Source organism: Hippopotamus amphibius, chromosome 10, assembly GCF_030028045.1.
Source record: "Hippopotamus amphibius kiboko isolate mHipAmp2 chromosome 10, mHipAmp2.hap2, whole genome shotgun sequence".
NCBI lineage: Eukaryota > Metazoa > Chordata > Mammalia > Artiodactyla > Hippopotamidae > Hippopotamus > Hippopotamus amphibius.
The window spans coordinates 109,186,942-109,213,880 of record NC_080195.1 but is presented as its reverse complement, the minus strand read 5'-3'; the positions used below and the strand labels follow the sequence as shown (position 1 = coordinate 109,213,880).

General features: G+C 42.4%; 1 protein-coding gene across 2 annotated transcripts in view; it reads left to right on the top strand.

The window, feature by feature from the left end:
- Positions 1–26,939, top strand: part of HLCS (holocarboxylase synthetase) — a 177,689-nt gene that overhangs the window by 141,915 nt on the left and 8,835 nt on the right. For both annotated transcript variants that reach the window (XM_057696870.1, XM_057696871.1), the window contains exons 7-8: positions 22,333–22,400; positions 23,851–24,011. In XM_057696870.1, the coding sequence (XP_057552853.1) occupies positions 22,333–22,400; positions 23,851–24,011 (229 nt within the window). The remainder of the gene's footprint in view (positions 1–22,332; positions 22,401–23,850; positions 24,012–26,939) is intronic.

Genomic DNA, 26,939 nt, shown 5'->3' with positions numbered 1-26,939 from the left:
GAGGGCTCAATAGTTGGAGGTTGCGGGCTCTAGAGCACAGGCTCATTAGTTGTGGTACACAGGCTTAGTCACTCTGTGGCATGTGGAGTCTTCCTGGCCCAGGGATCAAATCCATGTCCCCTGAATTGGCAAGCGGATTCTTAACCACTGTGCCACCAGGAAAGTCCCCCAACTGATTTTTAATAAAGGTGCCTAGGTCATTCAGTGGGGAAAAGATAATCATTTTAATAAATCATGCTTGAATAACTGGATATCTGTATGGAAAAAAGAAATGAATCTCAACTTTTACCTGATACTGTATAGAAGAAATGGATCATAGACCTAAACATGGAACCTAAAACGATTAAACCTGTAGAAAAAAAACCTAGGAGAAAAAATTTGTGACATTGGAGTAGGGCAAAATTTCTTGAATAAGACAGAAAGCATGAATTGTAAAAGAAAAACTGATTAAAATGGACTTAGTTTCATCAAAAAAAAATCTTTTGTTCTTTACAAGACACAATTGAGAACATAGGCAAGCCATGGACTGGGAGAAAATATTTGCAAAACATTGCCAAAGGACTTGCCTGAACCCAGAATATGTAAAGAACCTTACAACTCAGTATTAAGAAGACAACCCAAGTTTTCTTTTTTCAAAGGCAAAAGATTTCAAAAGCCACTTAGCAGCTTTATTCATAATAGCTCCAAATAGGAAACAACCCAAATATTCATTCGTCAGTTGATAAATTGCTGGAATACTACTCAGCAGGGTAAAGGTGCAGAATATTAGCACATGCAGCAACATGGGTGGATCTCAGAAATACTACGCTAAGTGAAAATCCATGGTTCTTACCTGCCTGGAAGCCCTATGTGCTGCTGTGTCCCCCCTGCCCCTTTCTCACACACAAACATGCACACATGAATGTCAGGCCTCCGAAACGGCAAGCTAATTCAGGTCCTCCCCTGCCTAGACTATTCCTCGCCCAGATTTCCTGCTTTCACTTCCTTCAGATCTCTGCTCTGTTTAGGTGTGAGAAACTGATAAAGTGAGCGCAGATGCATCCAGTACCTCATTTGAAGTGTTAAAATGCGAAATCCCTACATTTTTGCAGTGGTATTAAGATAGCGCTTTTTACACAAGAAACTACTTAAATCATGTATAGCATACTGAGTATTAATTAGTCTTCCTCATCCCCCTGCCCCACTTGTAAAAATAAACATATAGGGTGAAGGGGAAGCTGAGATGAAGCGAGAAAGTAGCACAGACATATGTATACTACCAACTGTAAAATAGATAGCCAGTGGGAAGTTGTTGTATAACAAAGGGAGTTCAACTCGAGGATGGAAGATGCCTTAGAGGACTGGGACGGGGAGGGTGGGGGGGACTCGAGGGAGGGTGAGGGGGGAGTCGAGGGAGGGAGGGAATACGGGGATATGTGTATAAAAACAGATGATTGAACTTGGTGTACCCCCCAAAAAATAATAAATAAATAAAATTAAAAAAAAAAACACATAAGGCAAAACTAGAAGAAAATAATTCTAATAATATTTATAAAAGGTCAGACTTAAATGCTGTTAAAGGAACTGTGGTCATGGAACCAATACTCTTTTTCTGACATTATCACTCCATTCTGTTGCAGAAGATTTTAGACATAGTACAAAATACTGTGAGTGGCACAGCCATAAATTATGTAGGGACATGTTAAGAGAGGTTGTGATCAAATTGCTGTAGCAGTGTCTTAAATAGTAAAAAGAAACATGCTTTTGGCAATCAGAAAATTTTATAAATTCAGAAAATTGATCATCTGACTAATAGGTAATTTGGAGAACTGACCTAGATTTACTGACATTTATCATATGTCTTTTCTGTATCTATTGAGACAGTCACATGATTTTCTCCATTTGCCCACTTGAAATACATTACAATGACACATTTTTTCTGATGTTAAACCATCCTTGCGTTTCATTCTTGCATGAACACTGCTTGATTATACTGTGTTATACATAAGATGCACCATTGAATTCAGTTAGCCAGCATTTCATTTAGGATTTTCCCCATCTATGTTTGTAAGTGAAGAGGGCCTATTATTTTGTTTTCTTGGTTACTTAGAATTGAGATTATACTAGAATCATGAAACGAATCAGGCAGCTTTCCCTCTTTTTCTAATTTGTGGAACATAATGGAATGTTTTCAGGGTTACAAATTGCAGCTGTTTTGAACCCCAGTTGTGCTTGGTTTACTTAAGCCACCAAAATATTTTTTAAAACCTTGTCCTTAATTAACCTTTTAATTAAAAAGATACTTTTCTAGTTTCACTGTTTTTCTTTTTTCCAGTGAGTGACCTAAATTAACTGTCCAGTTAATTTTTAATGAATATGCATTCACTCATTCATTCGACATTCATTTAGATTTATTAGGTATTTACTCTGCACAGGGCATTATCCCAGGCACTGGGGGAGAGATGAATGGCAGGAGCCATGCCTTCATTTCTTCCAGAAGGGAAGCAGAGCTCACTCACAAGTTATTACTACCTCAGGCAGCAGGTCTCATGCTGTGAAAGGAAGGGGGTGAACCACTTGGGAGTTCAAGATATCTGTCTCTCATCCAGTAGTACTTTTGCATACTTATTGAGCCCCAAAGGAGTCATGGTCCCATATTTTCTAGTTTCAGTTAGAAATATGTATAATCATTCATTCTTCATATGTTTATAAAATATCTGCAATATGCTTGGCAATGTGTATGGTATAGAAACTGTGAAATCGAGTTTAGTAGCTTGTGTCAAAGGTTACCAGGACTTTGGAAGATGCATATTGTCATCATTTACTCCCATTTTGAATGTATTAAAATGAATACATTGAAGGCATCCACTGCTCAGGATGGGACCCCTGTGTTCCCATGTCCCTCCAACCCTGCTGTGCTCCCGAGCATGCAGATGCTTGTACCATCCATGTCTCTTAGCATAGGAGGTTGGTTGCAGCTCAGGTGTGATGACGTGCCATGGTCACCATGCTTTGTGTTTCTGAAAAAGAAGTCAGGGGTTCCTGAATACTTAACCTGGTGCCTTTGCCAGAGAAGCAAAGTCAATTTAATCGGTTGTTTTCCCTTCCCTAGACGGACTCATTCCCCAGCTGACCTTTCATCGTCCCATGGCTCTCAGTACCATCTCCATGATAATGGTTCCCAATTGAATAGCCTTACCCAGACGTCTCTCTTCATCTCCAGACTATTGCTTCAGTTCACCAGGCTGTCCGGTTCGCAGCTCACATCACCACACCCAAACCCAGCACCTGATTCCTGCCACCACGTGTTCAGACCCTGGCTCCTCCTTTCAGCAAACAGCACATTTGTTTTCTTCTAGTTGTGCAGGCCAGACATATTCTCATCCTTGACCCCTGTCTTTCTTTCAGGAACCCAACCCATCACCGAACCGTGTTGGTTCCACTTTCAGAATATCTACACTGCTCTACTCCTCCAGCTTCTGACATTCCCACCCCAGTGCATGCAACATCACAGGGCCTGCTAGCTGGTTCTGCCTGCCCCCTGCCCCCAGGCTGTTTTCCATACAACACCACGTGAATCCTTCTAAAATACAAGTCAGGTTGTATTGTCCCTCTGCTTAGAGTGCCTCAGAATTGGCTTCTTTTATTCAGTATAAAATCCAGAATCTAGATCTCCCAAGCCCTGAATCTGCCCCCAGCTCACATTTGTGTACACCCTTCTCCCCCAACCCCCCACAATGTACTTAGCCACTTTGGTCACTTTGTTCTTCCTCAAGCCCACTCTGCACCTTTGGCCTTGCTCTCCCCACGGCCTGCAGCACTCCTCTCTCAGATACCTCCGTGGCGTGCCTACTTCCTTCTGCTCCCTGATCAGATGTCTGACCAGAGGGGTCTTCCCTGACCATTCAGCATAAAATCAACACCCCATCCCCATCCCTTTCTTTCCCCCTTACTCTGTTTTATTTTCACCACATTGACAGTTTATATGTTTACCTGTTAATTTGCCCCCACTCCCTGCTGTCCCATCCCAGAATGCTCCCTGGGAGCAGACATTTCACTGTAACAAACCTGGAGCCTAGATGAGGGCCTGGCACACAGCACACGCTCACTGAATTACGCGTATCCTGGCTGATGTGATCCGAGGAGCTTATGGAGATCACCCCTTGGCAAAAGTTGCTCCAGGGTGCGTGGCTCAGTTTGCATCACCAGCTCGTCCTTAACAGCAGTGCAGACTTCAGGGTGAGGAGCAGCATGCTGCTTTTTACACTGGGGTGTCCTGGGCTTCTATGTCGGTCCTAACTTAGTGGACCCTATGAACGAAGCAGCAGGTATCCCCACTTGATAGCTGAAGAACCTACGGCTCAGAGAGGTTAAGGGATTGCCCAAGGTTCTTGGCTGGAAATGTTGGAGACGAGAGGAACTGACCAGTATCTTTTCTCACTACAGGCATATTTCTTTGGCGTCCTATTTATCTTTAACATTTTGGCAAAATTTTCAATGACTTACTCCGTAATTCTGGTGTGTATTTGTTTCAATATAAAAATAGTATTTTAACCTATCTATTTGCTTATTCAGTGTTTTTGCTTCTCAGAGTAAAACTTGTGCACTATTGAGGATGCACTGTGGTTTTGTGAGCCCTCTGATGGGCACAAGTTTCTGGATGGTCTTACAGCTTGTGAGAAGCAGGGGCCCTAAAGAAAATAATTGTTCCTGCGGCAATGTCCAGAAATGAATCGAACATTAGAAAGAGATTAGAACAAAGAAACATTAGAAAATTTTAAAGTTTTAAAAAATTTAAAAAAAAATTGAGGTATAGTTGATGTTGAGTTGTATGAGCTGTTTTTATATTTTGGGTATTACCCCCTTATCGGTCATATCGCTTGCAAATATTTTCTCCCATTCAGTAGGTTATCTTTTTGTTTTGTCGATAGTTTCCTTTGCTGTGCAAAAGCTTTTACTTAGGTCAAAAGGGCAATTTAAACTATAGATCTCAACAACTTTAACGTTTTATTTGTCCAAATAAAGTCAAGGCTTCTCCTCTTTGTAGAAACCAGCTGAGCCTGTGAACAGGTCATTTAATTATAGATAAAAATACATTAGGGATTCAAGTTAGACTGTGAACATTTCTACAAAAATAGGTAAGTGAGTGCCAAGTTCAATAATGATGGAATGAAGAGGAATTACTACACATTTCCCTCCCCATCAAGTACTGGTGAGCAGACCCAAGTTCTGGATAATCTTAGATGCAGTTACCACAAGGTGGTTTAGCATGTGACTTCACAGGAAATAAAAGAATAATCATTATATAATAGGGTATAGATAGCATTTTCCATCGGAGCCATTGTGAGAAGGCTTCTCTTCCCAGAGCCTTTCCCCCATCTTATCTTCCTTTTACTGCCCTTGGCTGCAGTTCCAAGAGGCACCACATATCTTAATAGCTCTGTGGTTCTGAGATGAGACATTGGTTGTTGGTTTCATTGTTTGGGAGCATTTATTTGTTGTGAGTACCAGGCATGCCTCTTACTAGCTGTGTGGCTGTACATGAGTAACTTCAGTTGCCTCATCTGAAAGTGAGGTTGTAAAATTCCCCAACTTGGAGCACTGTCCTGAGGATTAAATAAAATCACAGGCAGGAGCTCACCCTGGCTGACAATGAAATCAGCTCCTCCTTCTTAGTCTGAATCACAGGAAAGTGCCATCTTTGCAGGACTAAAAAACAGCGGCATGTCTGCGATTTCCCGTGGTTCCACCCGATACTCCCGCTCAGACCCTGCTACAGTGAGAGGTTTGTGAGCAGGTGGCAGCTGGTCCCCGTGAGCTCGTTCTCCTGTTGTGTGACAGAAGAGAAGAAAAGGCTGCCGGTCCCCGGGGATTAACCCTGGGATCCTGCCGAATGGCCACCAGGTGATTTAACCAGGGTCCTTTTATAGGTTTCACTATTGGCACCTGGTTAATGGGATGGGGATTTAGGGACCCGGTACTGAGATTGTCTTTTCCTGTTCTGTGCAGCGAAGTCCTGCGTGCCTTGACGGACAGGTAGCGCATGCGCCACCTGGGTTTTAAGGTGCTCCTCCCCATGGCTGGTCCGTGCCTTACTGGACACTGGTGTTATTCCGCTGCTTTTCCTCTGGGGGTCACAGCGGAAACCTATTCCATCCATTCCTAACTGGTCCTTTCCAAGTGGAGAGAGGATACCCCTTTCTTTTTTCTTGTCTTCCCCCCTCTTTCCCTTTCCCTCTTCCCCTCTCTTTCCCTTTCCCTCTTCCCTATGCAAAGATTGTTTTCTCGGGGAGGGGGGGGAGCACTCCCCTCAAGGTTTCTAAAGCCACGGAAACATAATCCTTCTTCTAGCAAACAGGCCCCTCTGCAACAGCCGCATTCCACGTGGCCCCCTGCTTAATGTGGCTCGCAAAGACCCGCCTTCCAGGGCGCTGATGCTGGTCTTAGCCCCAGCCCGCCCGTTGGCGGTTTCCCCGTCACTCTCTATTTCTCTCATATGGTACAAACCCACGTAGAATAGGTTACATTTAATGGGGTGAGAAAAATCCACACTGTAAGAGACAAGTCACAGGTGAGGTCAAGCAGCTTCCTCCCGGGAGGGAGACTGATTTTCTCCTCTCTGGCTCCCACACCGAAAATTCATACAAAAGAGCTCTTTTTATGTTTGATGTATTGCTTTTAAAAAACAAATCCTTCATGTTTTTTCATTTTTGGTTCATACCTCTTGGCCGACCCAGCAGGCATTTGGCAGTTGAATGTGCTGCTTCTCGCCAATGCTAAAAGCCGCCTCGCTGAGAGTCACTGGCTGCTGGGAAGAATGGATGCCTGGCGCTGAGGGCTCGGGGAGCGGTGGGCGTGTCATTCCAGTTTGCAAGAATTAAAGGGCTTATCAGTTATTGACACTGATAGCGTGGAGTGTGGGCTCCTCACAAGATTCTTGCTAGTTGCTGTATGTTTGAAATTTTTTATAATCAAGAGTGTTTTTTAGGGTTACCCAAGGCACAGTGAGATGTGTATGGATTTTGTTTTGGACAAGTGCATACCTTGCTATTTTTTCCCAATGTGAAATCTTTTCTATTATGATTCATGTTCCAGAAGAATCTTCGATAAGTTATATTTAACCCACTGTAAATATACACGAGCTCAAACTAAGGCACACCTTAATTTATTTACTTCATTTTATTCTATTTACAAAGCACATGTGGAACACCTGAATTCTTTGCTTTAAAAAAAATCAGTAGCCACACCAGTGCCAAATCAACACAGATAGGCAATGGTGGTAAACAGAATGACTTTTAAAATTTGGCTGACTCCATAATTTTTTTTAAATGGGAGAGCACCAGAATTTGCCATCTTGTGCTTCTGGAAACTCAAGTGCTCTGCAGGCTGACTGAATTGATGGCTTGCCGGAAAGGTTATATAGCATCGCCTGACCCTCCTTCCAATGCAGACAGCCCCCCTTCTTGTCTGAGTCTTGACAGACCAGATTGGAGCATTCCTGCTGCCTTCTGGATCTTTCTCCGTGGATGAGCAGAAACATAAGTCTCTGAGAAAAGCAGCCAAACACAGAACGTGTCTTTGTGATTATTTTTGTCTTTACTCTGAATGGAGGAGCCAAGATGACATCATAGGACCCTACTTCACAATTCATTGAGCATCATTTTCACCTGCTAAATTAGCCAAAAAACAAACAAAAAAATGTTTTAAATGATATCCAGTATGGACAAGGATATAATAAAACACCTAAACCTTGTTTAAATCTTGGTGGGAGTGCAAATTGGAAAATCCTTTTGAAAAGCAATTTGAAAGTAGGCATCAGGAGTCATAAGTTCATATTCTTTGATCCAATAATCTTACTTCTAGTAATCAGTCTACCCTTAAGAAGTAATCAGATATATGGGAAAATCCATACTCTGGAAGATTTATAATTAAATATGTTGTGTACACTCTCTTGGAATATTATCCATCAACAGAAAGACTAACAATATAGAGAAAGAGCCAGATCAATTAACAAGTAGGTTAAAATAAATTATAGTTAGTAAATCTTTTAAACATACATCTGAGAAAGGAGTAGAAAATATGGAAAAGTGATAATAGTTAGGATGAATGATTAAAGCTTTCATTTCTGTTTTCTAAACTACCTATGTAATATGATTATGTTCATAAATTAAATACCCTACATACTTATAACTATAGTAAAGGAAAATATCAATTTAGCCTCCACGAATTTAGAATTTATGATTATCTGGACAGACATTAAATTGAAATTTCCTTTGTTGGTGGGCACAAGCAAAATTATAGGCAGAAGATTTAAATTACTTTAGTAGTTCAAGCCCAAAGTCATTCTTTAGCATACTTTAGTTAATTGAATGCATTTGAAAGAAGTAGAACTGCATTAGAAAACTTTTTTTCACCACACCAGAGTATAGTTGTCTGACTCCACGGTTTCATTTTCTTTGTGACAATTAATGGAGGAGGTGGTGTGTGCTGTTTAAAAAGTAAAAGCAAACCGTCTTAGGTGGCTTGTGTGGCTGTAGGAGATGGGATCTTTTGTTGCCTTTTTCTAATAGGATGATCAATGTACTCATCTGCTAACTGGAGGGACTTTCTTATACCCACTAGAACTTTATCAAAGAATAAAATTTATCAAAGAATAAATTCCTCATCTTACACACACACACACACACACACACAGAGCCATGCAAAACCAACAAAATCCAACTACTAGCAATTAAAGAACTCCTGCCTATGACTGCACCCCAGTCTATAGGAACTGGGGTGACTGCTTCCCCATACTCCACAGTATTATGAGTTCTTCATCTTCACCAAACAAGTCATTCATCTTCACTAAAAATCCTCTGGGTTCTTATAACTTCAGGATACTTTTAATAACACACTCATTTTCTATAATGATCTCTGACTGTAATGCAGTGCATAAACCTCTCTTCCAAAACCCGCCCACAGGTCCTCCTCTGCCTCATTATAGACGGGGCCTGCAGGAAGAACTTTCATCTTCCTCTTTGTATTTTAATGCGTATCGTAAAAAGCGGTAGGAAAGGTTCCAGGCAGTTTCATTATGTGAAAAGCATACCAGCAATCTCGATTTCATTAGAATGTTAAGTTCTGTTCACTGTTCTTGGCTTCCTGCGGGTCATTCCCTGGGACAGCGTGAGCAGTAGGTCTAGAGGTGTGTCAGTACCCACATCGCGCGCGAGAATTCATTCTGGTACCCTGTGCTGCGCTGCTGTGTCCTGCGCATGCGCATGCTCGGCCTCGCCGCCTCGTGGACCCGTTACGCTGGGTGTGGTGGGTAATCAGCTGCGCCCCTCAGATCTGCTGCCTGCGTGTGTTCCTCTGGGGGGTTCTGCAGGGCACTCCACCGGGCATTTAGCATGGGTGCAAATGGGACACGTGCACAGCACAGCTTCAGGAAGACAAAGGGCGATCTCTAGGAAATGTCATGGTTTTCTGGGGAGAGGTCACTAAACGTTTAGTAGAGGGAGTTGAGCGGATCTAGCAGAATGGAAACAGAAGATAAACCTGTGACCAAACTCGAGCCAACTTGAGAAATAACAAGTGAAAGAAATAAGCATGAGGCACCGATGGTACACCGGAAGCCCTGACAACCCTCTGGTTGATGGGCGAACTGCAGAGGCGGGTCTGGCTTGGTCATCAGCACAGGTGGTCGGGGCCTTTATCAGCCAGGAGACAGGAACAGCCACCAGCAGCGTTTGATAGCTCACAGGTCCTTTCTCTTAACCTTACTGTTGGGGGAGGTAGGATGGAGACCCAAGATGATTCCTCCTTTTCCAGAATGCCCTTGTGATAAAGCACCTCAGGCAGGGGTGAAGTTTTCAATGGCCTAGTCTGGAGTGCTGGAACTGCCTCCCCTCCTAGAGGAGATACCACCCAGGAGCCATCCATCCCTTCCACTGGATGAGTTAACTAAATTCCCACAGTGTGCTGGGAACTCTGCTCTGGGTGCCCATGCAGGGCGACCTGTGAAGGGGTAAGAGTCCAGTTTTATGTACTAGGAGACTGGGACTCCCCATAGGCAGATGTCCGCCTGAAAGAGGCCCCCAGCAAACCATCTCTGTTCAATTTTTTGCGAGGAATCCCCCCCCCCCCGCCTCTGTGGCAGAGGATCCCTGCTCCAACAGCCCCTCTGTCTGGTCAGACCATGTGCCTGCTGAGTGGTGGTTGTGCTAGAGTTGGAATAGGTCAGTACGCTCCCAGAGATACACACCTAATGCCAGTTTCCTTTTAAGATTAAAGTGGTGCCTTATCCCACCTGGCCATGGGAGATGCTGAGTTACACCAGGACTTGGAGTGGAAGTGACAGTGCCCTTGGCAAACCAAGGCATGCTTAGTTTCCACACGTGTTCACATCTTTAAATGCAATTCAGGGTTTGCTGCGCCTTGGCCTCCCTCTCCTCACTCTACCCTGCAGGAAGTGAGCTGTCTCCCCCTTAACCCTGATGGCCCTTATTGTCCATAAGACTTAGTCGGCCCACATGGCCTCGTGTTGCTGATTATCCTTGCTATTGAGGTCTGTTTTCCTCGCTTGATTAAACTTTCATGGAGAATGCACCTTTACTTAAGATTTCTTTGTGTGTATCTCCTGTATATATAACATGGCATTTTAATTAATAGGAATCCAATAAATGTATATTTATTATTAAAAACTCCACTTCTTTGGACTTGGGCTGTCATTGTTTCAGATGGTTCAGGATGCCTTAAAAAAATCTTTTAAAGGAAAATTAAACAAAAAATGCATGGGAAAGATTTATGTATTTAGTTGGGGAGGGGGAATTAAACTTCTCATAATAGTTTTTAAATTAAATTTCATACTCCTTCCAAATCCTTTCCTTCTCCACCCCTTCCTCTGATATTCCCTCACTCATTAAAGCATAGGATTTTGATGGTATTCACAGGGAAGCTGATTTACTGGAATAAAGAAGTTCTTTAAGCTTTACATTTTGGAACATTCCCAGTGTGTCTGAACCTGGGTTTCAGATTTTACTGGCATTTTGTTGGCAGAGCAGTCTTTGGAGCCCGTCCTTATTTGAGCATGTTTCCTGACACCTTTGGCGGTATGGTTCTATGTTTTTTAGATTTAAAAAAAAAAGTTTAAATAGAAATGCATATATAAACATATACAGAAGATTGATTCTAAAATGTCCAGCAAAATAAAAGGCCAGTAAAAACTCTCAAAAATTAACAAAAGAAAGAAAACTGCTAGCACTAATTGATGAGTTTAGTAAAGTAGCAGGATACAAAATTAATGCACAGAAATCTCTTGCATTTCTATACACGAACAACAGAAGAGCAGAAAGAGAAATTAAGGAAACTCTCCCATTCACCATTGCAACAAAAAGAATAAAATACCTAGGAATAAACCTGCCTAAGGAGGCAAAAGATCTGTATGCAGAAAACTTTAAGACATTGGTGAAAGAAATCAAAGACGACACAAACAGATGGAGAGACATACCATGTTCCTGGATTGGAAGAATCAACATCGTGAAAATGACTGTACTACCCAAAGCAATTTACAGATTCAATGCAATCCCGATCAAATTACCAATGGCATTTTTCACAGAACTAGAGCAAGAAATCTTACGATTTATATGGAAACGCAAAAGACCCCGAATAGCCAAAGCAATCTTGAGAAGGAAAAATGGAGTTGGTGGAATCAGGCTTCCTGACTTCAAACTATACTACAAGGCCATAGTGATCAAGACAGTATGGTACTGGCACAAAAATAGAAAGGACGATCAATGGAATAGAATAGAGGACGCAGAAGTAAACCCAAACACATATGGGCACCTTATCTTTGACAAAGGAGGCACGAGTATACAATGGAAAAAAGACAGCCTCTTCAATAAGTGGTGCTGGGAAAATTGGACAGCAACATGTAAAAGAATGAAGTTAGAACACTTCCTAACACCATACACAAAAATAAACTCCCAATGGATTAAAGACCTACATGTAAGGCCAGACACTATAAAACTCCTAGAGGAAAACATAGGCAGCACACTCTATGACATCCATCAAAGCAAGATCCTTTTTGACCCACCTCCTAGAATCATGGAAATAAAATCAAGAATAAACAAATGGGACCTCATGAAACTTAAAAGCTTTTGCACAGCGCAAGAAACCATAAACAAGACTAAAAGGCAACCCTCAGAATGGGAAAAAATAGTTGCCTATGAAACAACGGACAAAGGATTAACCTCCAAAATATACAAGCAGCTCATGCAGCTTAATACCAAAAAAGCAAATAACCCAATCCACAAATACGCAGAAGACCTAAATAGACACTTCTCCAAAGAAGACATACAGATGGCCAACAAACACATGAAAAGATGCTCAACATCACTAATCATCAGATAAATGCAAGTCAAAGCCACAATGAGGTATCACCTCACACCGATCAGAATGGCCATCATCACAAAATCTGGAAACAACAAATGTTGGAGAGGGTGTGGAGAAAAGGCAACTCTCCTGCACTGTGGGTGGGAATGTAAGTTGGTACAGCCACTATGGAAAACAATTTGGAGGTTCCTTAAAAAACTACAAATAGAACTACCATATGATGCAGTAATCCCACTCCTGGGCATATACCCAAAGAAAACCATAATCCCAAAAGAAACTTGTACCATAATGTTTATTGCATCACTATTTACAACAGCCAGGACATGGAAGCAACCGAAATGCCCATCAACAAATGAATGGATAAAGAAGATGTGGCATATATACATAATGGAATATTACTCAGCTATAAAAAGGGATGAGATGGAGCTATATGTCTTGAGGTGGATAGACCTAGAGTCTGTCATACAGAGTGAAGTAAGTCAGAAAGAGAAGGACAAATATTGTATGCTAACTCACATACACGGAATCTAAAAATGGTACTGATGAACTCAGTGACAAGAACAAGGACGCAGATGCAGAGAATGGACTGGAGAACTCGAGGTTTGGGGGGGGCGGGGGGTGAAGGGAAAGCTGAGACGAAGCAAGAGAGTAGCACAAACATATATATACTCCCAACTGTAAAATAGATAGCCAGTGGGAAGTTGTTGTATAACAAAGGGAGTTCAACTCGAGGATAGAAGATGCCTTAGAGGACTGGGACGGGGAGGGTGGGGGGGACTCGAGGGAGGGTGGGGGGGGAGTTGAGGGAGGGAGGGAATACGGGGATATGTGTATAAAAACAGATGATTGAACTTGGTGTACCCCCCCAAAAATAATAAATAGATAAATAAAATTTAAAAAAAATTAACAAAAGAAAATTAACACTTTATTTTTAAAGAGGCAAGCTGAAGACAAAGATAGCAGGAGAGAAATGTTTCAGGAAACCCCCGGAAAAGCTGCCTTTTCATCTGTGCTCATTCTCCTCTCCACGCACGAGTGTCCTGTTGAAATAGGTTGAGAATACTGTACTTCCCACTGCACTGGGCACGTGCCGGGTACCTGCAATCATCAGCGCCACAGGTAGAATCCAGCTGAGCTGAAGGGAAGGCTTCTGAGGCGAGGGCAGGGTGACAGACCCTGCATGTGGGGTGCCTCCAGTGACTGGCCACAGAGGGAATCCTTTGCCAGCCCTGGACCTGAAGGGGTAAGGGAAGATATAGTATTTCCCAAAGCCCCCTGGAGAATTTGTGAGGGTAGAGAACAAGGCCCAGTGTTGGGAAAGAGCAAGTGATTCTGTGAGACCTAAAGCTACTGTCCTACTTAATAGGGAAACCCTAAGAGCATTTCCCGGCCGGGAATAAGGGCAGGATACTCTTCTGTTAACATCATCTGAGGAATATTAGCCCTTTCAAATAGACCAGAGAAATCAATTAGAGGCATACATATTGAAAAAGAAGTAAAACTATCTCTATTTGCAGTTGATATGATGGCATACCTGGGAAACAAACATAGACACCAAGGGGGGTAAGTGGTGGTGGAGGGGAGGGGTGTTGGGATGGGATGAATTGAGAGATTGAGATTGCCATATATACATTACTAATAAAAAAATAAAATAAAATCGTAGACTTTATACGCAGTTTATTGTATGTCAATTATATCTCAATAAAAGTTCTAAAAAAACCCCTAAAAAACCCTAACTGAAACAATAGTGGGGTTCAGTAAGGGAGCAGGGTATAAAATGTTCTGCTAGCAGGGAGCCTAACCTGAAGCCAGGCTCAGGCAGCCAACAGAGTCGGGCAGAAAATGGGATTGGGGAAGGGGGGGGATTGGAAAATAACCATTTGAACGAAAATCGGGTCTAGCATTGGATTCTGAACCAGGTTTAGTTCATGGGGGCCATAAGCCCAGCATATCATGGAGCAAAGCCCTGCATGAAAGAAAGAGGCCCTTGTCCCATTAAGTGAAGAGTGAAGCTGGTACTAAGCTTCCTGGTCGAGCAAGCTCTGGCATGTGCTGGATCTCTGCAGGGTGGGGCACAAGGAAGGCTCTGGAGAGAGGTTTGAGCATGAGAAGGAAAGAGGAAGGGTGATACCTAGGGCAGCAAGGTGGTGAAAGAAGCAGTGGTTCTAGGGCCAGCTGGCAGGGGCAGGGAATTCTTCCTCATAATTACCCTTGAAATGGCAATGATATTGGGGTGGAAAAACAGGGCCCAGTAAGTGGCAGGGTGGAGCTTCCCTTTCTAGAGGAAGAAATTCATTACCTTCACATCACCTTGTCTGCCCAGATATTTCAGCAGCCACTTGGCTCTGCAGGTAGGGAAACTGCTAATTATAGTATTGACATTTTATGTAAATTTGGTTAGGAACGATCAGCATATTTGAAACTGAATGTGTATAGAGCAGGGAAAATACCTCTTCAGACATGCAAGGCAGAGGCAGTGAACTTTGGGACAAGTGTGGTGGTATTTAAATTTTAAAAGTTTAGGACAACTCTGTTTCCATTCTTAAAAAAGTAAGGACCCCATGTTGATTTTACTTTGACTGTAAATTTTCATAAATTTTCAGAAGAAAGTATACTTGGACAAATGTAAGACATTCCTTGCTCATAGATGGGACAACTCAGCACCACAAAGCTGTCAGATCTCTCCAAGATAGTTTATAAATTACGTACTTTCACTAAAAATACTTTTTTTGTGGGGGGGGGGCGGGGAGAGGTTGTTTTAAATGCAGGTAGACAAGTAGATGCTAAAGGTCATTTGGAAAAAAATATATGCAAGAAAACAATGAAAAAATATATATCTAGGAAACAATGAAAAAGAAAAGCTATGGGGGGCCCTAGGCCTCCTAGATTTTAGAACATACTACAAAGCCTCTGTAATTAAAACAGTGTGTTATTGGCACATGAATAAATGGAGAGAGCAGCAGGACGGAATAGGATGTTCAGAAATAGATGCATGTACATACAGAAATTTAATATATAATAAAGGTGGCATCTCAAGTTCCTAGGGCAAAGGGAAAAAAAAAGACAAGATCAGTTCCATACCTTTCACCGTATACAAAAATAAGCTCCAAATGGATCAGAGTTCTAAATTTAAAAAGCGAAGGCCTTTAAGTACTAGAAATAAGTTGATGAATTCCAGCATAACTTGGGTATAGGGAAAGTCTCCGAAGACACAAAAACAAGAGGCAATAAAATGAAAAATTGATATATTTGAGTATATAAAAATAAAGAATAAGTTGTGATATGGTTAAAAACCACCATTAATAAAATCAAGAGAAACAGTTAACTTGGAGAAAATACTGACAAGTTAACACAGATAAAGCATTAATATTTCCTAATATATTAGAAACTCTTAAAAATAGGCAAAAGACAGGAACAGGTAATTCACTCTACATGTGTGTGTGTTTATATATGATGAAAACTACACATACAAGAGAAATGCAGATTACAGTTACAATGAAATACCACATCTTACATATCAGGCAAAAACTAAAATGTGTGATATCACAATCTATGGTAGTATCTCACGAAGTTAAATATGCAGTTATTTATCCTCTAACCCAGAATCTCATTTCTAGGAATTTACCCTGAAGATACACCTCCAACAATACAAAAATATATGTGAACAAGAGTATACATTATATATACTGTCAGTTTTGGAAACTACCTAAATGCACATAAGAGAGTGGTTGAATAAGCTATGCTTCATCCACACAATGGGACATTATGAAGCAGCTTTAGAAAAGAACAAGGAACAGCTCTATGAACATCTAAAGAGTGTTTTCAGGTTATATTCAGTGAAAAGAACCCAAAAGACAATAGAGTACACAATGGTAACTTTCTGTAAGGAGGCAAAAGAAATAAGAAAATATGCAAGTATCTGTGCATTTGTTCAGAAAGAAACACAGGAAGAATAAACCAGAAACTAGTGAGATTAGTTGAATTGTTAATTATAGAAAGGAGTTTGATGGGGAGACTTATCCCTTCTATGAGGGATAAGTGGGGGGTGGGGGGGATGTGACAATTCTCAGAGTTTACTTTTCTGTACAGTTTTGACTCTTGGAACCAAGTTAAAGAATAAAGAAACAAGGAATGGGGGTCCCTACCCTGTAATGGAATACAGAAGTACAGTTAAACCTCACCTTATTTCAGAAGACTAACGTAACCACACTCAGGTAAAAGAGAAAAAGAACCAACCCTAAGAACACGATATTTAACTATATACCCTTAGGCTAAAGACAAAAAAAAAAAAACCTGTAGATAAATACTGAACCCTAGTTAGTAAGTTTAGTTTTCACAGTAGCATGGGTCAGCAATTCTGAAACCACTTTCTGTATGTTACAGTACTGAGCAAATAAGTAAATATATTTGAGATAATGGGAGCCAGATTTCTCATTATTGAAGAAGGAAGTTACAAATATAAAAAAGGGGGAGAATAAAGTGGACCCAGTGCTGTTGGATTTTTCAGTGTTGGAATTTTCGATGAATTCCTGGTTTTTAAGATGGATGGATGGAAGGAAACACATGCTTTTTTGTTCTTTTCTAACACCCAGATTTGTTTTTTAAATGCCATTGTCAACTAAAAGGAAGCAGAACTCCTTGGAGAAAAGGCCAATTCCAGGGCTGGTGCTGAGAAAGTTCAAGATGGGCCTGGAACCTCTTCTTATGCCAAAAAGTAAGGAAGTGCTGAAAGATGACAGGAACTTGTTAGTAGGAGACAGACACCACCTTGAAGGAGCTTCTTCTTGCCAAATCTGGGATAATATGAGCATCAAAATAAATCATGATAGGAAAATCAATAATCTATTGAATAAATAATACTCCACAAGTCCCTTCTGCTATAAAGAACGGAAGAAGGAAAAGTAAGTGTGGGGAGAAGAAAAAGCTGTTCCTTCCCAACAAGTACATGTAGAAGAAATGACGGAGTCAGAAAAACCACTCTTTGGCAACCATCAAATAAATAATTGACTCAAGTAAAATCATCCACAGATGCTAAGACAAGTGGATTAAATTTCACGAGAAACATGATATTTATCTCCCCAGAAGTACTTAATTAACTACAGTGGAAAAACAGTAACTTTACTGTGGAAAAGCTAGCACATACCACACTACAAGTGGATCAAAGTTAACTCACCAGTACTAGGACACTAACACCAGGTGCTTCCTGATACAATGCGCTGAGAAGGATAGGCTCTCACTAATGGGTGGTCCTGCCAAAATGCTAATCTGGGTCTAATCATGAGGTAATTTCTCATCATCTACATTGAAGGACATCTTACAAAATAACTGCCTCCACCCTTCAGTATATGTCTAGGTCATGAAAGACAAAATGAAGAACTGAACCAGATTAGAGGGACTAAGGAGACATGGCACAAATGCAACAGATGGTCCTGGGGTAGATCCTAAACCAGAAGGCAGAGTGTGTTTTACTATCGAGGGCATTGTTGGGACAATGGATGAAATTTGACTAAATTAGATCAGGGGTTGGCAAACTATGGCCTGCTGCCTGTTTGTACCACCTAAGTGCTGAGAATGCTTTTTACATTTTTAAGTGGTTGGAAAAAAGTTTTTGAAAGTAAAATCTATGACATCCTGGGAAAGACAAAATTATAGAGACAGTAAAAAGATGGTTGTCAGGGGTGGGGGAGGAAAAGAGAGGTGAATAGATAGAGCACAGGGGATTTGTTAGGGCAATGAAACTATTTTATATGATACTGTACTAGTGGATAGATGTCATTATACATTTGTCAAAAATCCTGTGAAACTGTACAATACAAAGAGTGAACCCTACTATTAGACTATGGACTTTAGTTTAATACCAATGTATTAGTTCTTCAGTTATAACAAACGTACCACACTAATATAAGATGTTGATTATAGGGAAACTGGGTGGGGTGGGGGTTGAGGGAGTATAGGGGAACCCTGTATATTCTGCTCGGTTTTTCTTTTTCTTTTGTTTTTATTTTATTTCATTTTTCTGGCCACGCTGTGCAGCTTTGAAGATCTTCCCTGACCAGGGATGGAACCTGTGCCCCCTGCAGTGGAAGCTTGGAGTCCTAACCACTGGACCGTCAGGGAATTCCCTGCTCGGTTTTTCTATAAACCTAAAGCCGCTCAAAATATTTTGAAATGAGAAATAAGTAGTTAGCCATCAGTGTGTGACTGCCTCTGTCCCCTTCCTCCTTACAGCTCATCCCTAACCCCCGTAAATTAAAACCATCATATAATTTTACTTCCACCTTCTGGAAGTAACCACTGTTAATAGGTGTCCTGTGTTTGTCTATAAATGCACATAGCAATACATAGCTTATATAGATGGAATCATACCATGATGCTTTTTTTAAACCTTTTTTATTATCAACATAATAAAAATTGTCCATGACTAAATATCCACATTATTTTAAGAGTTCTGGGGCTTCCCTGGCAGTCCAGTGGTGAAGACGCCACGCTTCCACTACAAGGGGGCATTCCATCCCTGGTTGGGGAACTAAGATCCCGCAAGCCACGCGGTGCGGCTAAAAAAAAAAACAAAACAAAAAAAACAGTTCCCAAATAAGCAGTTTTTCCAATCATCAGAAACTTATTTTGCAAAAGAAGTTTCTCGTGTGTATGTGTGTGTGTGTTTTAAAGCATCATTGGAATCATGCTCTATATAGAATTTTTCCACCCTCTTTAAATCTTCTAATGGTGTTAATTGGGCATTTGCCAATACCACTGATGGCTATGTGATATTTTTTCACGTAAGGATACTATGATTTTTTTCCTTCCTCTATCATGGACTGTTTGTATGCTTTATGATTTTTTTTTTCACTGTTTAATGCTGTGATGGATAGTTGTGGGTCAGAAGGTGTAAAAGTTTTAAAGCTCCCATTGCATATGAACAGACTGGTTTTAAGAATTTCTGCTCATTAATTATCAATTAAGGTCTTGCTCATTGGTTATAATGAAATGGGTACTGCAGGTAGCTGTTATTTTTATTTTAGTCCTCTTCTTTGAAATGTTTACAAATATTGTATCTAAACATAAAAACCATGCTTCTTTCCCCCAAGTCTTTCAAGGTAATTTTAAAATTAAAGGTAAACAGTCATCTTAAAGAAATTTTGAAAAAAATAAACTCATCCTAATATAGCCACTATTATTGTTTTGTCAAATCTCCCTCCCTTTTCTGTGAATTTTACATCATTAGGATAAAAGTATATGTAGGTTTCATATCCTGCTTTTTATATCGAACATTATATTGCAAGTGTTTCTTCTGTGTTGCTACAGTCTTCATAACTATCATTTTTAATGACTATACATTCTTCCACTGATCTCATGTCCCATAATTGATGTAACTATTCCCCTACTAAACTCCTACGTTATTTCCAAATTTTTACTTTTATAGCACAGTGGTGAATGTGGTATATTTCCCTACGTTCAGATCCGCAAAGTGGGTTGACTGGGTCTGAATTTAAACATTTGTTCATTCAGAATTTTCACTAACTTATACTGTCTTCTTGGTTACCTTTAATTATTGAAACTTAATTCCAACAACCACGTGAAATTCAGGAGGTTCCGGTTGGCAGAGCACCCAGTAGGAACTGTGAAGTCCTTAGTAACAAAGTGGTCAGGACGCTGTCCTGTTTTCCAAGTGAGCTTTGGGGGCTCCGGATGTTTCAGACTGAAGGGAAGTGTATAAAAACAGAGCACTTTCCTCGCGTGCCCTGTTGGTATACAGTGCATGCACTCGGCTCACAGAAACCATTTATTAAACAGCCTTTGCCAACAAGGAAAAAACACAGAGGCAGGGAGGTGGTCATTATGTAACCCCGTCCTTTTTTATTCCCCCCTTCCTTTTTCTGTTTCCTTTTGTGAAAACGACATCAACTCAGGATGGAAATGTATTTATGGTGTCTCCTTTCTGCTAAAGCATCCTAGCGACTTCATCTTCAGAGATGCAAAATTTAGATTTTGTGAACGTTCATAAATGCTTCTTTGTTGACCGTGAGCCGTGTGGTTTGGCCCCCAGAGTTATCTCAGATAGCACAAATAAATCTGGCGGCCTCCACTAGTCTCAAACTAAGCATTCCCCGCCCCTCCCCCGTTGTCTCCCTCCTCGCAGAATTTCCTCTTGGCCTTCAGCAGCACAAGCTCAGTCTTCTCATCAATATGCCCTGTTAACTGCTGCCAAACCTCCAGCAGTTTAGTGCATATGTTCGCTTCATCATTTCTCTTTGTTCTAGAAGTCTGCGTTTGGTTTCTGAACCTTCCCGCCTCCCCTCACCTAATTCCACCATCACCATCACTGGCTATTGACATGACTGTCTACTGTCTACATGTTTATTTAAAGAACATCCTAGATTTCTGCCATGGAGAGAGCCTTTGTAATCTGCTCACAACGTGCAGAGTCATCTCCCACCCCCCCACCCCCACCCCCAACTGCTTCCCATGGAAAAGTGTTAGGCGTCCCCCATCCCAGTGGCCTTAGGAGCCCAGGTGAAGGGCTGCTGGGTCTCTCTGATAAGCAAGGAGTTCCTAGAAGACAATGTTACCTCCCTGCACGGATAAAGATTCCTTCTTAAGATTTTCTGCCGCTCCAACTCAAGAAAAGGACTCTTTATTCTTGGAGCCCAAGAGTGTATAGGCAGAGTCGATCTCAATGGGTTATTCATGGTGTCCAAGAGAAATACTTGTGGAGCTGTATTTCATGTGAGATGGAAGTGGGCTTGGCACCCAGACAAGGGGGCTGGCTGCTTGCTGGGATGCCCTGTGCCTGTTGGACCAGCCCGGCCCCTGCCCGATATGGCCAGGCTTTTCTTAGCAAGTCAGGGGGTCTCTGGCTCCTCCTCATCGGGCCTGTGTACTGCGATACTCTGCCCACCCGTGTGCATGGCGAGATGCCCTGGTTGTTTTGGCCTTTAAGTGTTTTCCTTCTCTTAACCTTGTGTAAAGATCCCCCCCATTCCCTGAGCCGGGAGGAGAGGATGAAGAGCTATCAGAGCGTTGTCTCTCTCCTCAGTGCGGGGCTGCTGGATGGAAATACCATCTCGCTATCATCCCTGCCTTGCTACTTCCCTCCCCACAAAAAGTATTTCAAAGAGGCCCTGGCAGCAGTACAGTGGACAAACCTGAGTTTTGCTTTGTCTAATAAATCCTACCGTGAACTATGTTTGCTCAGTATCTGCTCAGAAACTTCTGCAATTTCAGAGGAAAATCTTAACATGGAGTTAAATATGTAGAATGGAGCTGGGAGGAAATTCTCAGAGTGAGGAATTTTTTTTTTTTCCTTTCCTTTTCTTGGGGGGAAAAAGAAGTTAATGCTGACTTGGTGGAGGTATAGTGCACTTTTCTACCCATCTCCCAAAGGGAAGTTTGTATTCTTTTAAATAAAACCATTTTAAAAGCAGAACTCAAGCCTAAAAGGATCCAGGGTTCTCCTGAGTTCTCAGAAGGTGTAGATTTATTTACTATAGTTAAAACATAATTAGTTCTCAGGGGATCGTGTGTCTTTATTGCCACCATATTAGTTTTCTGAATAATCAGAAACTTCTGTTATGATTATGTTCTGGTGTTGGGACAGAAACGCACGGTAAGTAGAAACAAATGTTAGGAATTGCTAGTTGTCACTGGAAGAAGGGACACCACATCAGCAGGGAAAGAAAGAGTTTGCTAGGATAGAAATATAATGTAACAATGTCTTAAATAAACTGAATGACAGCTGGTTCACGTGCACGCCCCTCAACCCATTGTTTTTGCTATTAAATGGTGTTTTCTTCATCCCCTTTCCATCATTCTCACCACAGAGGCTGGGAATGGGGTCAGTGTCCCTTGAAACCCGGAAGACGGCCCTTCCTTACTAACATGCTCACAGATGAGCGCAGTGTCCCCCGCTTTGCCTGAGCTGTCGGTTCTCATGTCATGTTCCTGTTCTGGCTGACCGGTCTTTCCCACCATCTGCAGGTTGATGTTTGAGATGCCGCAGGAAATGGGTTTAATCGCCATCGCAGTCCGCCAGACACAGGGCAAAGGTCAGTCATCTTTTGTTACTGATTCTGAGGTTTTTGTTTTCTAAAATTTGTGACTCTCGTGGCCAGAGAGCCAACTGACTGTATGTACTGATCGTGGAGATACCTGATCATGGAGTCAGAAGCACACCCCTAAGATGTAGGAAGAGCGGGGGAAATCTGTTAGAGCATTGACCCTCAGGGAATGGAAGCATTCTCTCAAGCCGAGATGTTTATTCACTACTTGACGTCCGCTTGTGACGGGTTTAATGTTCAGTTACCTACATCTTGCAAGTTGTTCTTTCTGACATATTCTAGGCATCACACATTAACTATGTTATAGAGACATTTATTTTCCTGAAGGTTCTCTGTGAGGTGCCTTGTGTCTAAACCGAGTGTTGCATGGAAGGGGTCTTTCATCTGCCAGCCCCTGCCCCAGCTGGCACTGGAATTGGCATGGGGTGGGCAGGTGATCAATGATCGGGGCTGCCCAGAGCTTCCACCACCTGCTGGCCCTCATAGTCATGAGCCCACATCCTCTCAGAATCCACTTTGGGTCCAGCCTCAAGCTGATTCCTGCTCGGGGGTCGTGCAGGGGGAGACGGGCCCCTACCCTCCCTACCCCCAGCTGGCATCCAGCTGACCCAGACGTCCTTCCAACTCGCAGAGGCTCTTATGCCTTTCTCAGAAGAAGCAATGAAGTAAGAAATCCACTGTTTTCACTTCTTTCTCTTGGACATGTCTTTTGAGCATAACTCAGAGACAGAAGAAAATTAATTTTATTCACGGTTGTGGTGCTCAATAAGGTAGTTAAAAAAAAAAAAAGACTTCAAAGAAGTTTGATTATACCTCTCATTTTGATTATTTTATTTTCTTGACTTCTATTTTAAGAAAAATAACTCAGAGTTAATATCAGGGATCATTTTCCAAACTCAGCTTCCTTTTAAAAAAAATAACAGCAAGATATAATTCACACACCATACAGTCCTCCAATTTAAAGTGTACCATTTTGTGGTTTTTAATGTATTCACAGGGATGTGAGACCTTACAATACGGATAACTTCTAAAAGGTGCCTTCCAGGACCTCTCCTGGACCAACATAGATTCGGTCCAGTTTTCCCACTGTCTCTGTTTGCGCCTCCGTTGCCATATGGTGAGAATTAAACTGAGAGTGATGTCCAGACACTGTGTAAGACTTTGAATCATCAAAGCATCAATGATATGCTCACAGAGGCAGAACATTATGCTAATTATTGGAAACTTGTTCAGCAACAGAGCCTCAGATCTTAAAAAGCTTCTCTGTTGTTGAGTTAACCCCAGAATATCCAAGCATCTTCATCAGTCCAGGTCTATTCAAGTGGGACAGGTCTTTAGCGTGTGGCTGTGAGTCCTCAGCATATTTCCTGGCATTATGTGCATCTGAGTCTGTTCATAGCACAGAATGGCCGGTTTCCTGATGGGGCTTTTGTTCCAGGGCGGGGAAGGAATGCTTGGCTGAGCCCCGTGGGATGCGCTCTTTCCACCCTGCTTGTCTCCATCCCACTGAGATCCCAGCTGGGACAGAGGATTCCGTTCGTCCAGCATCTGATGTCCCTGGCTGTCGTGGAGGCAGTAAGGTCCATCCCTGGGTACCAGGTATGTGCAGTTCCTCACTGTTCCATCCCCACCATGCATGCACATCTCACTTCAGGTGTGTTTGTAGCACGTGTCTGAATGACCTCTGCACGTGGAGCCTCAGCCCGCTCTTTGCAAAGCTGGCAGCAGAGTGTTCCTGGAGGTTTCAGGTTTGTAGCTGCTTCAGGCTTGCTGGAAGGTGGTTATTTCCCAGAATTCCGTTTCTGTCCTGTTGTCAGATTTGTCAAATGTCCTAGTAAGGGCAAGTCTCTCCTCCCTCCCTCCCTCCCTCCCTTCCTCCCTCCATTCTTTTCTTTCGTATTGAAGCACAATTGGAATGGATGGGTCTATTTATCTGTTTTTTTTCTGGTGACAAGGCTTATTTTATAGATCTAAACAAACCTTCTCATTTCCTACCTTTATATACCACAGCCTGTGCTCAGCAAAGCTATCCTTTGTCTGTGGCTGCCCCAGTTCACTGTGCATGTTTGGGGCCATCTGCCCCCAGCTGTAGGGACAGATGTGCCAGTTTCATCAGGACTTTTGAATGCTTCGGTATCAGTTATTAAGAAGACAGGGAAAAGAGAGCAGTTAACACAGTCACGAAGCCTTTCTCCACTTGCTGCATCACCCCCCTCCTTTTCCTGGAAGAATTTCATATGGATATAAAAAGAGGGTTCCTTCCCAGCCTCCCTCCCACCTGCAGCTCTCACGCCAGGCTAAAAACAATTATTATATGAATTCCTGAAGCAAGATGCTAAGATCATGACTTTGAAATGGCGCCCGCCATGGGTGTTTCAGTGGCAAAGCAGTCCTCTCCACTGCCCCTTAAGTTCCTCCGATGTGGCCATGTCCTCATAGTCATGGTATGTGGGACCAGGGTACATGTTTCCCGTATTACATCAGGTCACTGGCATGCACCCCGAAACGTGACATTTGTTAACCAGGTGCTCAGCATCCTTGCTGTGTCTAATGAGCTTGGGCTCATCAGACTGTCACCAACCTTCACAGGCCCAGCCTACAGCCCCTGAACTAGACACTTCACCTTGCACGAAGCAGTTGAGAAGATGAAATTCTGTTGGGGGGAAAATATTTTTAACCCTAGCAACAAGTTAATTAGTCTTAGGAAAATAAAAATTTAAATTAGTCTGTTTAGCTTTTTCATGGCTTTAATTTTGACCTTGTAGCCTCACTTGTTACCTTGGCGAGCATTCTTTGGGTGCTTGCTGTGTGTGAAGGCTCCTCCAGGGGCTGGGCTAGCGGGATGGGGAGGTGGAGAGCTTGCCCTCAACAGTGAACCTGGGAATGTGTGTCTCCCATTCTCCTTAAGAAGCTCCCACCAAAGTTCCTATCCGATTTCTCCAGTCCTCCAGCTCAGCCTTATCTTATCTGTATGGTTTGGGATTGGATTTGTTCTTATTTCATTTCATTTTCAGTTTTATTGAGATATAATCGACATACTGCAGTGTATAAGTTTAAGGTGTACAGCATAATGACTTGACGTGCTTATGTTGTGAAATGATCTCCACAGTAAGTTTTATTAACATGTATCACCCCATATAGTTATTAAAAAAATTTTTTTCCCCCTTGTGATGAGAACTTTTAGGATCTATTCTCTTAGTATCAGGTTGGCCAAAGAGTTCGTTTGGGATTTTCCGTAGAATGTTTCAGAAAAACCTGACCTTTCTTTTTAGCCAACCCAATACTTATTTTTAACAGAGTCTATAATTAGCTTACACAGTACAGCTATAGGATGGTTAAAATAGGCCCCCCGTTGTGTAGGGTTGGCCTTTCTTACGTCCTTCCTGACATGTCCCCAGCCAGATGTCGCCGTCAGCACACAAACCGTACCCAGCCTTGCTGGACCAGAGGCAGCACAGTGGACTGCTGGACATTCCTTTCAGAACCCGTGCTGGGCTGCCTGCTCTTGTTCCTGCTGTTTCTTCCTTCCTTGAGGTCCCTCTAGGCTCCTACAGTCTCCTCGCACCCGCACATCCCTGCTCCTGCTCGCTTCTCTGCACTGCCAAGTCCTGTTTGCCCTGAGAGGCCCACCTCAAATGCATTCCCAGAAACTTCTAGCTACAAACTCTCCCTCCTCCAACACCATGCAGCGCTTTAAATGTCTAAGCCACTTTTATGGCTCCTCCCGTGGATTGCTTGGAAGCAGGGTTATTTGTGTTCCAGTTCTACCTCCTACAAACCAACCAGCTCTTTGAACACAGGATTAGTTTTATTTTGGTCCCCAAAGAGCCTAGCATAGTGCTTTTTATATGGGAGGCCTGTAATAGCTCCCTATCATAGGCCAGATGAGCTTCTAAAGGACAGAAACATATTCTAACTGGCCAAGGTGAAAAGAAGCCCTTCCGGAGGGAGGGAGGGAGGGAGGGAGGGGGACTGCTAGGAAGCGACAGGCTGCACAGCACAGGATGAAGCCTTGGGGGGCTTGGTGTCAGAAAGCCCTGCGTTTGTATCCCAGCTCTGCCACGTGTAGGTGGTGTAACCTCAGGCAAGCCCAGCAGTCTCTTTTTTTTTTGGGGGGGGGGGTACACCAAGTTCAATCATCTGTTTTTATACACATATCCCCATATTTCCTCCCTCCCTCAACTCCCCCCCACCCTCCCTCGAGTCCCCCCCACCCTCCCCATCCCAGTCCTCTAAGGCATCTTCCATCCTCGAGTTGGACTCCCTTTGTTATACAAGAACTTCCCACTGGCTATCTATTTTACAGTTGGGAGTATATATATGTCTGTGCTACTCTCTTGCTTCGTCTCAGCTTCCCCTTCATCCCCCACCCCCCCCCCCCCCCCGCCCAAACCTCGAGTTCTCCAGTCCATTCTCTGCACCTGCGTCCTTGTTCTTGTCACTGAGTTCATCAGTACCATTTTTAGATTCCGTGTATGTGAGTTAGCATACAATATTTGTCCTTCTCTTTCTGACTTACTTCACTCT